At 40.1% G+C, this 14,943-nt stretch overlaps 1 protein-coding gene across 2 annotated transcripts; it reads right to left on the bottom strand.

Annotated features, from left to right (window-relative positions):
• Nucleotides 1-502: 502 nt before the first annotated feature.
• gjc2 (gap junction protein gamma 2) lies at nt 503-13,822 on the bottom strand. 2 transcript variants are annotated; one of them, XM_070973342.1, is made up of 2 exons: nt 13,719-13,822; nt 503-4,595 (listed from the first exon to the last, which is right to left on the bottom strand). In XM_070973342.1, exon 2 carries the CDS (start codon nt 4,564-4,566, stop codon nt 3,310-3,312), a length of 1,257 nt encoding a protein of 418 aa, XP_070829443.1. In that variant the 5' UTR covers nt 4,567-4,595; nt 13,719-13,822; the 3' UTR covers nt 503-3,309. The 2 variants fall into 2 exon arrangements, with proteins under 2 accessions (XP_070829443.1, XP_070829444.1); XM_070973343.1 differs by lacking the exon at nt 13,719-13,822 and adding an exon at nt 6,636-6,751 and having other exon boundaries at nt 2,251-4,595.
• Nucleotides 13,823-14,943: the final 1,121 nt, after the last annotated feature.

The raw sequence follows: 14,943 nt of genomic DNA, 5'->3' as shown, positions 1-14,943 counted from the left end.
CCTGGTCACTCAGACATCGGTCTACTCTTGAAACCAAATGAAAGCAAACAAAAGTATGGTGGCATTCCACTTTTTTAATAGCGGTTGGGTTCACTACCTTGGTACTAAGGACTGTCATTTCATTTAGGGTGATTACGTTTTATTTTCCTGTAGATTAACCTAGCAACAGTCATTCAGTGCTGCAGCAAACTGAGAAACCATGAGGTTTCTCAATTTCTGTTATAGTGCTTTGTATGCAAAAAACACTTCCTGCCCTCCATCTGTGACGTCACATGTAAACAAACTATACCTTTTCTTCTTTAATGAAAACAACAAAAAATTGCCATTATATCATTTTAATAAGAACTGTTACTGTTATATTTTTTGTTAATATGCTACACCAGCTTCTATACAGTCTTTATATACACCCTACCAAAATATGTACAAGTTATGTTGAAATGTCATTACAACAAAAAGCTTTCATATTTTACCCAGAAAAAAGTTAACACACAGAGAGACTAGACTGACCTGATTGGACTTTTATTAAACACAGCATATTGTATTGTGTTAGGTATGCATATACTGAAAAGATGAACCAGTTTTACCTCTTAGAGGTCGCATCATTCTTACCACATGGATGCAAGTCCTATTTCTGGATTCATGTACATAATGATTTTATTGAAAATTATTTCTGGAGGTTTTAGTAAGCAGGGACAAACCTGATAGAATAACAACTGTGTTGCTACATAACAAACCACAACATCTTAACAAGCTAAAGGTCTAAACTGAAAAGCTCAAACATGTCTGTAATGGCAATATAATTGTTAGGAACAAGATTTACTTTGCTCAACTTATTATGAATATGAAGGGTACAACTGCTATTGTCAGCTAATTATAGTGACAAAATGTTGAACAGGCATTGTATGCAATGTAGTGCGCCTCCCCCCAAGGCTCTATAAATGTTAACTGCTCAGTAAAACTCCTTAGCAGATGGGAAAATAGAAAAAAAAAGAAAAAACTAGCACGCACATGTCTTATGTGTTACAGAGCAAAATGTGTAACTCATTACAAGGTAGAAGATTTAAAAGATACAAAATAAAACTGGTCAAAAATAGTTAATAAAAGGCTGTGGAGTGATATGAAAGCACACCATGTGGCTTCTTCCAGGTAGGGATGCTTGGCGAAAAATGTATCCAAAAGGGAAAAGAAGCAGCTCTCCAGATCAACATTTCAATACTTTTATTTTTAAATAACAAGGACAGCTAATTCAGGCTCAGTAATTTGTGAAGGTGTCTTTCACTAAAGCTTAGACACCCTTGTTCTCTCTGTCAATGATTGGTTGATGCAGCAGGTGTGGAGTGCCACTTGTTATACACAAAGAAACCTAACCTACACTGGCGTGCAGATTGTGGAAATTGTGTTGACTTTAGATATACTACAGTATATTCATTGTTTGCCAGAAACCACTGGAGTACAGGGATTGTTTGTGGGTAGGGACAACTTAGTGATAACTTTTCAGATGGAGTTAAGTGGATTGGTGATGGGGTTGTTGTTTGGGTTTGCTGTTTTATACAATGAGCTATTCCACTGTACTGTCGGTTATTATGAGTGACAGTCGACACCTGGTGCTGCTTATCCAATAATTAGTGGATGGAAAAATGGGTGTTTGTCTCTATGAGTCAATCTTTTGACACACACACCCGAAGCCTTGTTTTAATAATAAAAATAAGCTTTTTATTTTTTTATTGGTGCAGCTGATTCTGGAAAAGTGCTGCTTTTCCCTTTTTATGGTATTTTCCCTTATTTAGGACAATAAAATGCTGGGTGATTTCTTAGGTTGTAAAAAGTATATGCCCCTCCCGCACCAACATTTTTCTATACTACTGAAGGTACGATTCTTCTCATTACAGGTTCACTACCTCATGCATTTAAAAATTCTTCTCAAAGAACACACACTTAAGACAATTACTGTAACAAAACAATCTCAACAAGTCTCATCCCGAGTATGGAAATAAAATTGAATCAGTTTGTTTAATTTAGGCATTTACAGTCTGTCCAATGGTATGTGCTACAATGTCTTTTGTTCAGGCTGCAACTGGACCTTCTTCTTTTTACAAAGAAACATTCTCACTATAACAACATACTTGTCTTTCAGTGCCAGCTCCTAACTTCCAATTAGACTTTTCATTTTGTAATTTCAAAAACACACCATTGCTAACAGTGTGATGAAGCAGAGAGGCAGATGTCTAGTATAAAGCAAGAAATCAGAGGTTTCAAACAAGTTTATTTCTTCATGAATAAAATACTAGAACAGTCTTTAAAAGTTTGAGGCACTTTGAAGTATGACAACAGAAGGCAGGATTAAATATTACTCTGAAACCAAATCTAGAAACATACTGCTTCAATGACAGACAAACCTAACATGCCTAAACATAAGATCAACATAGAGCTAATCAAATAGCTAAGGATGGGGTTTCTACTGTAGTGTGTATACTGTATGTTCCCAGTTGTAAAGCATGCATCATCTGCTACAGATTGCAGAAAATCAGTATTTAGTTTAGAAAATAATCAGATTTTCTATTCACTTACCTCTTCCTCTTCAGATGTGACTCTGCAAGGCTTTGGAAAATATAGAATAGATAAAGGCTTTGCACGCAATGACTGAAGATCATCACGATGAGCAGATGTTTACCAGTAAAGCCTACGGTGACACAGCCCTGTTTCATTATCTTTATCAAAATATTTCACATTTAATCTGCTTCCAGCAACACTCATCCATACTACATCCAAAAATACCTCCCCAAATACTAAACATGCATCTTTCCAACAACAATCAGCGTTCTTCAGAAATGAGTCATTGTGCATTTGTACAGTGTTTTTCCACTGCATTCTCAAATTTGGATTGAGGGTACAATCACACACTTACAAAGTTAAATTTCTTCAAATGAATCCAGTTCAGCGGCAGTCAAGGGTATCAGATAAATAGCTTGAAGCAGTCTGTTTACACTTTGACACTTAAGCTGGAATTAGAGATGTTTAACTAAGTAAGCAGATGTTAATCATGTCCAAAAGATATGCCAAGCACAAAATCACACGCAACAGTAACAAAGAAGATTTGTGAGACTAGATTTCATCATTTCATCAAGTGTGTTTTCCTTTTTATTCCCAAAAACTGTGTATCATACTCCTTCAGCTCGTGTGATTGAAATTCTCAATTGTTATTGTCCAAAGTCGCATCTCTCTCACACACACATATCCTCCAGCTGTGTTACAGTGCAGTCCCAGAGTCCTAAAAGTTTTGACCGTTAATTTACAAAATTAGATTTATATCTAGATCCAAACAGAGGTCTTTCCATTTTTTACAATGGTTGCAGCCTTCTCTGTGGCTGATTTTGGCCTTGCTCCTTGTTTCTCCTGGACTGTATTGGCTCGATTTTGCTCAGCCATCGTGCCCCCAGATACAGGACTACTGGTTCTGGAGGTTTGCTGATTGGTTTTGGTTTGATATGTTTGAAAGGCCATATCGAGCTGTTCCTGGGCGACCCGTAGGTGCCTGTGTAAGCTTGCCAAGTCGGAAGGGATGTTCTCATCTGGGCTGGTGCACTGCTGCTCCTGGGCCACGTTGGCCACGTTCTGCTCGTGGGCGATGAGGCTGTTGGGGATCCTGCTTGGTTTGTCTGTCTTCATCACAAGGTTGTACCCCGGAGGAGAGGCTGGGATGTTGCGAGAGAACGGATAGCTGTAGGACATCCCTCGGCCCCGGTTCCTCTTCATGCGAAGGGTGTCCCGAAAAGTGCCAATTCCTAAGTGAAGCATCTCACACACATTTAGCACGAGACAAAGACAGCTTACCACATACATGATGAGGAGGAAGATTGTTTTCTCCGTGGGCCTGGAGATGAAACAGTCCACTCTGTGTGGACAGGGGATCCTGTTGCATACATATGAAGGACTAACTCGAAAGCCATAGAGGAGGTACTGTCCTGCAAGGAAAGCGATTTCAAAAATAGCCCGTGACATCAGCTGAAGAACATAGATTCTCATCAGGCCTTCCTGCATAATTTTTCGGCGACCATCATATTTTGGTGGGTCTTTGCCAGTGCTGCTCACTGGTTCAGGCTTGGCCTCCTGCACCTCTAGTGTATCCTCATAGATCATGGGCTCAGCATCATCATCTTCATCCTCCTCTAAAACGTCCTCCAGATGGTGGCTCCCTCTCCATCTGGAGTGAGGAGGAGGCTTTTTGCGGAGCCTGTGATGCCGTCTGCGCTCATCGTCTGAAGTACGGGCTATCTTGTGGATGGCGTAACCCATGTACATGATGGAAGGAGTGGAGATCATGATGATCTGGAAGACCCAGAAGCGGACGTGGGAGAGAGGGGCAAAGGCATCGTAGCATACGTTGTCACAACCTGGCTGCTTGGTGTTGCAGGTGAACTTGGTCTGTTCGTCCGAGTAAATGGACTCGCCGCCGACCGCCGTGAGCACGATGCGGAAGATGATGAGCACGGTCAGCCACACTTTTCCCACAAAGGTGGAGTGGTTGTGGATCTCTTCCAGGAGACGAGTGAGGAAGCTCCAGCTCATGTTGCTCTAACAAGCTTTTCACCTAGAATCTGTAAAGAGAAAATAAAGAATTTATTAAGATCCAAGCCGAGATCCGTTGAAAGCTATGAATTGGAGATTAAAGTTCTTGAGAATTGTGCAGAATCACACTATTAATTTGTAGCACCATGTTGTAACTGTATAGGCTTCTTACAGTTATATCCCTTATATCAAATGCCTGTGATGTTTTTGTGTAGTCGCCCAACCAAATCCAGTTGAGAAGTGCAACTGATTATTTTCATTATTGATGAATCTGATGATCATGGCGAATAAAACCAGTTTTAATTTGCAATAAATCTTACTTTGCTGATGTCTCAAACATCAACCATACTCATCTGCACAGTAGGACCTGACATAAAGCAGATATTCTTTTTCAATTGATTGCACAGCCAAACACAAGACAATGGTTCGTGCTCATTCATGTCAGTTACCAGGGTGATGTCATTCAGCCTGTCTAAACACACAGCATGCAGTATTTTTAATATTCCAGTCTGACACATACTTCACGGAAGGGTCGAAATGGCAAAAATAGCAAAGGGAAGATTGAAACAATTCACCAGCAACAGCAACCGCTTTGATTAGAGCTTTGACTCAAGAACACGCTGAACACTGCAAAGGGGTGACAGCCTGAAAACACAAAACGAATCTGACAGAGCTCGGACTGTATGATAAGCCCAGTCTGCTACAGGAGTGTGCTGCACACAGAGTGCCACTTCAGAAACATACTGTACTCAGTGTTTCTTCATGCCAAGGGACACGCACACACGCAGAAAAACAGATGACATGAAACCTCAGAGTCATCTCCTCACAGTCATGGTCACTACTGACTCTGTGAGGTGAATGAAGCTGCGACGAGGAGACAGCAGAGCGCGTCTGTGCCTTCATTCATGGGGCAGAGCTACAGGGTTCATGTTGATCTCATGACTGCGCCACTGTGTTCCCTGGCGTGGGATGTGTCGTCTCCCCTGCCATCTGAGGGAACAGGAGAGGCTTGTTGCTCCGCCACGAGGCCTCCCCTCCAGATCCAGCACTGCTGACGCTGGGGAGGGGTACAGCCACACGGAGACAGATGGCACCTATGGTGGGCAACTCATGTCTGCCCCGGGATGGCATGACAGGAGGGCTGCTACACTGAGGATTTACACCGAAGTTTGAATGAATCTGCTGTGTATCATAGCCACATTACACCTTAACCTTTAATTATATTATATCATTATAATTTAAGTGAGATATCCACTTTTTAATTGGGTAATTTATATATACACATAATAAATAAATAAATAAATAAATAAATAAATATGAGATTTTAGTAAAGATAAAGAGTGACACGTTAACATGCAGCAATGTAGGTGCAACTTAGTTAAAAAATATATATTTATACTTTAATGCCAGCTGAAATGTCATGCAATGCATCATGCTCCAGGTGATAGACTTTTTCATGTATTAAAAAAAAAAACAAAGGCCATCCTTTTAAGGATTTAATGTTTCAGAAATACAGATCTGATAATATTAGCAACAGAGGTATTCCATTTACAGAAATGATTAAAATGTAATAAATACTTTCGCTCTTGAATTTTAAATTCCACAAAATAGAGCCACTTTCAAATAAAGGTGTATTACAAATGAATATTTATACTGTAAATTAGAGTAACAATATTTTAGTTGACTTCAGTACACGTATAATCAAGCATTGTACGGTTAAAACATAATTTTCAGTTGTAGGACCTGGTATTTCATCATTAATAAATGCAGGTGTTAGCCTGATATATTTTACATTATTAAACGTGCATCATAATGTTAAATTAAAATATAACAAAAGCTTCTTTTAACATTGGTTCAATTACTTTGCCTTTAAGGCAGAATTTTCATGTTTGAAATGAAATGATGTCTCTACGGTGTCATTTCAGACCAGACAAACACTCCTGAGGTTCACTGTAACAAAACGTGCATCTTCAATAATTTGACACGACAATTGAACAGAAAATGATATAGTTTTGATATAGTTTGATTTTTTGTTTTTTAGGGGAAAGTCATTAACCGAAACAACCCACCTGGAAAAGTTGCACATGCATTTCCCATCCTGAAGGTCTCCTCTGCCCTCTCTAGATATCCCCTGCATAGTCTGATCCATGGAATAACCCTTCCATCCCAGTGTCCTGGCCTTTTCTGTCTTATTGACAGCTTCCAGAACAGCAAAAAAGAGAAACAATGACGGAACTTATTGGCCTAGACTTTCTATTTATCCTGTTTTCCCACTCTGTGAAGAAGTGAGGTCTTGCCGCTGTGAATGCCTCACATTCTGGCTTGTGTCTGGTTTCTATTACACCAGCCTTCTGCCCAAGAAGGAAGTATAAAAAAACAGAGAGGCAGAAAAAAAATCCTCCTCTGGCAAGTGACCCTCATCCAAGGGTTCAGACTTGAGGATATCGTACTGCAGATTGAAATGAACACCCAGCTGAGGGAGCGTGTTAATCGCAACACAGTCGACCTCCCCCCAATGCTCAGCCAGCCCAATGTGCAACATTTGTGACACAGATGATGAGGGTCTCTCTCTCTCTCTGTCTCTCTCTCTCTCTCTCTCTCTCTCTCTCTCTCTCTCTCTCTCTCTCTCTCTCTCTCTGTCTCTCTCTCTCTCCCTCTATCTCTCTCTCTCTCTCTCTGCGTATCTCCATCTATGTATCTCAGCTTCTTGCAGGTTCATGTCTTCATGCCCTCTGGACATTTTTGCAGCATAAGCAATAGCTCACTCTGACAGACAGGGTGATGTATAGAGCCATGGCACAATTCACACACATTTGTAAAAATGCATTAAGAAAGGTCTTTAAAACATTCCCACCTCCCACTTCCTCCTCTCTCTCTCTCTCTCTCTCTCTCTCTCTCTCTCTCTCTCATGTTTTCATCACTTTTAGGAACATTACAAAGACTGGCATTCACTTCCTGAAGACTTAACCAAACCATAACCACTGCTTTCCTAATCCTAACCCTGACCATAACTTTAACCTTAGTTTCACCTTAACCCAAGTCTTTTTATGATTTATGTTATGGGGACTTGTGTTTTGTCCCCATAAGGAAGGCGAGTCCTCACATTGTGACTGTGTAAACAGATGTATATTCCCACAATGTGAATAATACTCATCCGCACACACCAACCACAGTAAATGTGGATGAACAAGCTCTATATTATCTGTCAATTACATAACAGTTTACAGTGGGTGACAGTTATGAAAACACAACTTTGGGGAGACAAAGACACAGAGTTTGAGGACAGAAGTGTCACCGAGACATAAGCCACCTTGCCTCAGTGCAGATCCGCTAGAATGTAACCAGCAGGTACGCTCAGTCATATCAAGTGTCATAATATTTAGATCCTCCATCCAGGCAGATGGCCAGATAGTGGAGCAGTGGACGGGTTGCTCTCTGCACTCCCGCTACACATCTTTTGGGACTTGATGTTTATTCTTAAAGCTTTCACCTCGGCCTGCTGAGCGCAGTGGCATCGTTGTTAGTGAAGGCACGTGATGGATTTTTTTCATTTAAGAGCAAGAGCATCTGTCTGAGAACAGAAGTCTCTCTCTCTCTCTCTCTCTCTCTCTCTCTCTCTCTCTCTCTTCATTACTTCATTGCATTTTCATCAGTCTGAAATGACACAACAAAAGTAGGCTACAGATGAGGAGGTGATTCATGCAGGATTAAAATCGGAAAGGAATGTCTCCATTTCTTTACTCCGTGTGCCAGACCTCGCTGTCAAGTTTGGGAAGGGATCTTAACTGAACTACTTTTAATGGAGGACAGACAAACGGCTTAGCGTCTGGCTTGCATCAGTGAAATGTGCCTGGTCATTGTCACAGTGACCATATTATTATAATGTTACTTTCACAAGGCCCTCAATAACCCTTAGTTATGACCTGTATGCAGCTATAAAGCAAAGAATAACGTTCAACAACATCAGTGAGGCCCCCATAAATCAGACGAAAGTTTTAAAATTGATGATGAGAGATTCTTGATTTCCTGTGTCTTAATAGATTGTGAGAATATGAGACTGTATTTCGTTAGTCAGAGAGAAAAGACAACTGCAGCAAGACACGAGAATGAGATAATACAAGCACATGGGGGTCTCTGCATTTGGATCTTATTCTGTTTGAGTAGTTTGTGGTCTAAAGAAAGCTCTGAGAGCCCAGCCATCTGGGCCTGCAGGACCCATCCTCCGCAGGCCTCGCCTCCGAGGCTTTCCTCTCCGTCTGACTGAGGAGATGTGGCGTAGCGAGCACCCCTGGTGCAGCACTGAGGAAAAGGAGACAGGGGATGCTGCTGGAATGACTAGAGCATTTGGGGTTTGGACATGTGCTATCCCTAAGGGACAGATGGTCATGTGTGCTGAAGTTGCAGTGCATTCCTCTCCGTCCAAAATCTTCCCGTCATCCACAAGACACAGATGGTCCAGTGGAGACGGTTGATAAGTGAGCATTCAGCCAAAAGTCAATTAGAGTTTATGTTCCTAGACAGTTGGGAGAACTTGCTGCTCATGGTTGAGATTAACAATTAAGACTCACTGAGGTTTCATTATACTCTTGATTGATCTCTCTTTGACATGTATAATACAGTAAATACAGTATAAAAGACGTTTCTATACATTTCTGCGGTTAATATTCATTTGGTTGAAGATATATTTGGTAAAATGGATTTTACAGATTTTCTTTTATATTTCTTAGATTTTTTTCAATTATGGGTAACATGTATGCACAGCACATGGTTAAAATACCCCTTTTAAGGCCATGGACAGTAATCCAGTAAAACATGCTTTATTACAATCTATCCTTGCCTTTTATTTTAATAATTGAAAAATAGTTCAGAACTATCAGTCAGGACTTGGATTACCATTAAAACATGACTCAGCTCTGGGCAGCTAAAGTCATTATTATTTGATGATAGAGCAGCACTTATGTGATGATGGCATGTAATACCATTTTGATAAAAATAAAATTATGCAGAATTAATAATTATCAACAATGAATTAGTCTTTGACACTGAAATTGCTCAAAAGAAAAGCACACAATACAGAGAGCCAAACAAATGGGTAGTCTAGTTTTGAATGTGTTGTCCCTGCGTCCTCAAACAATTCAGGCTATTCTAGCTTTGGGAAACTGTGGTTCACGTTGATAAATATTGATTGGACGGCCCAGAGCCAGTAAAATGTTACAGTATTCCCCTGTAAGACATTGTTTGACATTGCTGTTGTCACAAGGACTGGCATCATGTGACAGCCAAACTACAGTGTTTAATATTCATTAGGTTAAAGTTATATTTAGTGTTCAATGTAAAATAGATTTTTTTTAATATTGTGGTAGCATCTGTGAGATGTGAACAACTTTGAGAAAACCTGACATGACAGCTGACAAATAAACACATCGACACACTTTACTCACTTTTAAGACAAAATTACCTTTGAAATTGCTGTGGTGCACTTCCTGTATGAACCATTTCTGAATTGTTTTGCATATGTTTTTTTTTTTAATCTACACAGAGGTAATTTGACAGAAAGATTGTTTTATTCGCAGACAGTTTCACCTTTAAGAGGTCAGTGGCGGCTGTGAGGGTTTGCAGCGTAGCTGAGTGTTGAAATGATGCAACATGGAGGAGTGAACATCTCAACAACTCTCCTTGGCCGCCACCAATGTCATCACAAGAGTTTTAACCACATGTATTTACTGAACAAAGTTGATGCGAGCCGACTGGGGGCTGTGGAGGTCTGTGTTTATGTAACAGATCAAGCTTCACCATGTGACTTGGATGTGCCCCCACCCTCAGAGAAAAGAGTGACACAAGACACCAAAGCAAAAACATGCAACTTGGTGTTTGGACGCCTCCTCTCTCCCATCTCTCCTACTACTATCATTAAACTGCTCTTACCAGGCTGTGGGGGGCTATCCCATAGGCAGCCTGAGAGTGGTGGCAGTCCCATCTCATTTGTTCATTTTTCTCCCAGTTTCTCAGCCGAGCCTATCCTACCCCCGGGGTGAGTGCATCCCGTGCCAGTTTTACTAAGGCTGGACTCCACTGAAGCGACTGAGATGAAAAGCCTTGAGGTGGATGCCGACAACTTCCCTCAGCCAGGGCTCTGCGTCTCCCACATGAGAGCAGAGCAACTTGTGTTGAGTGTGCATTACACTGTTTTAGCACTGCACTCACAAAACAATGGAAACTTCATTTTCATAACGAATGCATTTTAGTTCAGTTGCTAGAAATTAGCCACACCACTACTGTATGGTTGAAGAAAACAATTTTTGTCTGTTTATTAATGTGTAAAGGGAATAAACTTATATCAGGTATTCCATCGCATCCCAACAATGTTTAACATAACAGATAAGTCCCTCATCTTCATTCCACTGGTCATTACCTCAAGAACTGTAAATGAAGATTTAGAGCAATATTTGAGTCATAAAAGTAGGTCATGGATAAAATAGGTCTGTTTCCTGTTCCTGAGGTTTATTTTACTGGCCTGATATACAGTACTTCAATCATTCTGGTAGTAAAGCTACATAAAACTTTTAATATATCCATCAATGTACTTTACATGTGGTGTTGGGCTGACCTATAGGGCAGATATCAAGAACTGAAGATTCATGTCACCTAGAGTGATAATGTTTGAGGAAAAAAGTACTATATTATATACTATATTTTCATGTCCCACTCATGTAAAAGTGGATTGTATGAGTACAACCAGAGCACCCCTGTGATCGAGGATCAGACATCTTGAAAAGACTGACAATATTGTAGGCTATATCACTGATCATGTGTATTTAAAAAGCAGGGCCATATACACCCTGGATTCCAAGAAGTTTGGACCGCTGGGTATAATTTGCTAACCTTTTTTGACATAAACTAACCCTTTTTTGGGACAGGAGCAACTAAAGTCTGGGAAAGTTGTGGAACGCTCCAAAAACACCTGTTTGGAACATTCCACAGGTAAACAGGTTCATTGGTAACAGGTGATAGTATCATGATTGGGTATGAAAGGGGCATCCTGGAAAGGCTCAGTTGTTCACAAGTGAGGGTGGAGCGAGGTGCACCACGTTGTGAACACATGATTATACAAAGGATATTACTACATAGTAAAACTGTTATTGGTAAACACAGCTTGTTTGCAATAAGTCTTTATTTATATTTTACACAGCATCCCAACTTTTCTATTTTTCTTTGAAATTATTATTATTATTTTTTTTGGGGGGGGGGCTGGAGTGAATTTAAGCTCTAAAATTATAATTGAACACTCAAGTGAATCGATAAAATGAGTCTTCAGTTCACATTATTTTTACTCTCACGAGTTTCTGTCCATCAGGGCAGTAAAATGAAACACACTACTTCGCATCCAAATAAAACTAAATAACAGTGCTTTGCTTGCAGAGCTGGAGGACCTTAATCTTTGACATTATCTTGTCTTAACTGGCCATGTCATGGGCTGATCTGGGGCAAGCCCAAAGGAGCAGCAGACCTAGTCAGGGTCATTTGGACTAGCAGAGATATGTTTATTGCAGCTCCTTCCTTCCAGATGCCTTTGTGCCGTTGCCCTTCTCCACTCAGTGAACTCCAGACACTGCTGGCAAGGCTGAGGGGCCACAGATAACAGCAATATACCCTCTCTCTGTTTGTCGTTCACTGATGCAACGAAAGCTCAGATCAAAAGCCTGCATGTGCACATACTGTATAGTGTGGTAGATAACACATGTGATATTTAAAGCTTGGCCATTAAGCCAGTGGAATTGATAAGAAAATGCAATCTGCTGAGCTAATGGCTAGAAGTAACAGATTTGGCAAAATGTTAACCTTAATGCTCATCGAGTGATTATGATGGATGCAATGAATATTTTCTTTATTCACTACTAATAAATACACATTAATCAGTGTAGTTAACATGTGTGTCTTTTGTCAGTGGATGTTTTTATCCACCAGATGGCAATCATGTATTGAACTGACAGGCTCCTCATGAACTTTCCCAAACATTTTGCACACTCTCTGAGGTTGGACTCCTCTCACTGATTATGTTCTAGGATAACTGTCCTGATATCGGGAGAAATTACCCACTTGGCACTGCATGTAAAGTCAAATGGAAAACGTGAAAACAAACCTGTGTCAGATCTTCATGACTACACAAACATCACAGCTGAATCCTTTACAGACTTTGGGGTTGACTGACAGTATTTCAAGGCCTTTAATGCATCTAATTGTGATAGCTGAGGACTGTAGTGTATAGACTGGAAAAAGTTAATACTGTGCATCTCAGTGGTCGTTTCCCACAGTGCACCGCACATAAACTTTCACCAACTATAACTAGAAATCATAGCTAAAGTTCACGTATGGGCTATACCAAAACAGGAAGTGCTGTAGTCTCATTGTTCCAGTGTTTGGCGGCTGATTTCCTGTTACACTGCATTACTGAAATAGATTATGTTTCTTTTTCTGATTTAAAAAAAATATCACTCATTTTGGTTTATAGACAGAGCATAAACCAGTAGTTAGTTTTAGTAGAACCGGATTTTAGTTTGGGTCTCTATGGCAACAAAATCATGGAGCTTGTGCTAGAAAACGACCACATATTCACTTTGTTTAACCCTTGTTGCAATAAATCATCTTCTGAATAACTCAAAATGGAGGAAATCTTTGATGTTGGAGAGGGATCAGACAGTCCGGTCCTACAAATGAGGAACACTTTGGGGTGTCGTGACAGGGTGGCTCTAAAGAACCATACATGCCCCTCTTTGTGATCTTGCGTTACAATATATCTAGACTAGTGGCGAAGGGATTATGAAGCTAAAAGCAACACCACATAAGAGTATAACAGCACAATGGGAAACAATGGTTAGCTGCATTAAAAACTAACCCTGTCAGACTGGTGTTAACCCCCACTTTGAGTCTCTTTAACCAACCTCTATTAATATTATATAATTATTTTTAGGCAAAATACATTGAGTAAACTTACTTACATATCCAGTTCAATTCAGAGTCTGGTAAAAATAATCAAGGCCCTTGTTTTTGCAAAAAAAAAAACAAAAAAAAAACAACTGTTGCATTCTGTGAGAGTGTTCAGCATAATCCACAGCACCACAGTGACAAAAAACACAATGAAAGGCTGTGCCTACCTGTCCATGAGGAGAAAGCAGGAGCTTATTCTATTCTTTATGGTAACTCATCCTGGGCGGGCATCCAGAGGCATCGTTTCACTGCTCAGGCTCAGAAGCAGGATGAGAGAGACAATGGGTCATTTTTCTTCAAAACCCCTCACCACCAAGTACAGGCAGGACACTCAGGAGACCAGCATCCTGCCAAAGACCCCATTGTTCCCCAGCCCGTCCGCCCGCTTTGCCATGACCACTGACTGTTTATTTATTTAAATCAGGGTGACTCTTACTACCATCCCATTCATTCACCCAGAAATTAACAGTGACGTAGCTCTGGACCTCCAGAACCTTGCATTTCCTGTTTTGACTGTGTGCATTATGTGTGTAATAATTGGGATTATAACCAAAGCGATCACCGGCTAGGCACATTATTTCCAACATAGTATTTTTAGGGGTTTAGTCAACTGCATTCCTGGGTTTTCTACACATATTGTTATTGACTTAAAGCTTTCTTCTAACGCATGTTTCGAAGAGGGCCTGTGTAAGAATTCACAGGTTTTCTTTGCCATTTTCAAAGGTTATTTTCAAGGCCAAGAAAGCTTGTGCAAGGCTTTTCCTCAGCTGGATGCAGAGGGCTGTTTGTTGTTTTTCGTCAAGTGATGGAAATATGGCATGACAAGTCCTTTTCCTGATGAGCCGTGGCACGCCAAAAACTTGATGATCACAAAAGACATTCTTTTTTTTGGCATTGTGTTTGACCTCCTGTCCTCTTTTGGTATCATGAACTGTATGAAATTGAACTTAAATGTAGACAAAGTAGCATGTATGATAACAATTAACTTAAAATGTATTTTTATCAGCAAGTGTACAAAATACAACAGACAACATAGACTGTCTGAAACCCAAATGTTTTTTCCTGTTTAAACTGCAGTTAGATATAAAATCACAAAAAAGATGATATAAAGGCTACTTGTCATGTTTATTGCTTTATTCTAAGCACAAGTCAAAAGTCCAACCAATAAATCCATTTTTTAATAAGCTCACCCCTTTTAAGAGTTAAGATTGTAGCAGCACAATAAATATTTATATCACCACATTCCACATCCACATAAAATATTTGTCCTTTCAAAACAAACTGACTGTTATTTTTAGTAAGTCTTATTAATCACTGTTTATTCAACTGCTGCTTTCATTTCAGGACATGCTGGGACTTTCTGCTCCCAAAAGGATGTGGTCGATTAACCTT

Source organism: Chaetodon trifascialis, chromosome 11 (genome assembly GCF_039877785.1).
Source record: "Chaetodon trifascialis isolate fChaTrf1 chromosome 11, fChaTrf1.hap1, whole genome shotgun sequence".
Taxonomy (NCBI): domain Eukaryota; kingdom Metazoa; phylum Chordata; class Actinopteri; order Chaetodontiformes; family Chaetodontidae; genus Chaetodon; species Chaetodon trifascialis.
The sequence above is the reverse complement of the archived record's forward strand: the minus strand, read 5'-3'. Positions and strand labels throughout refer to the sequence as shown.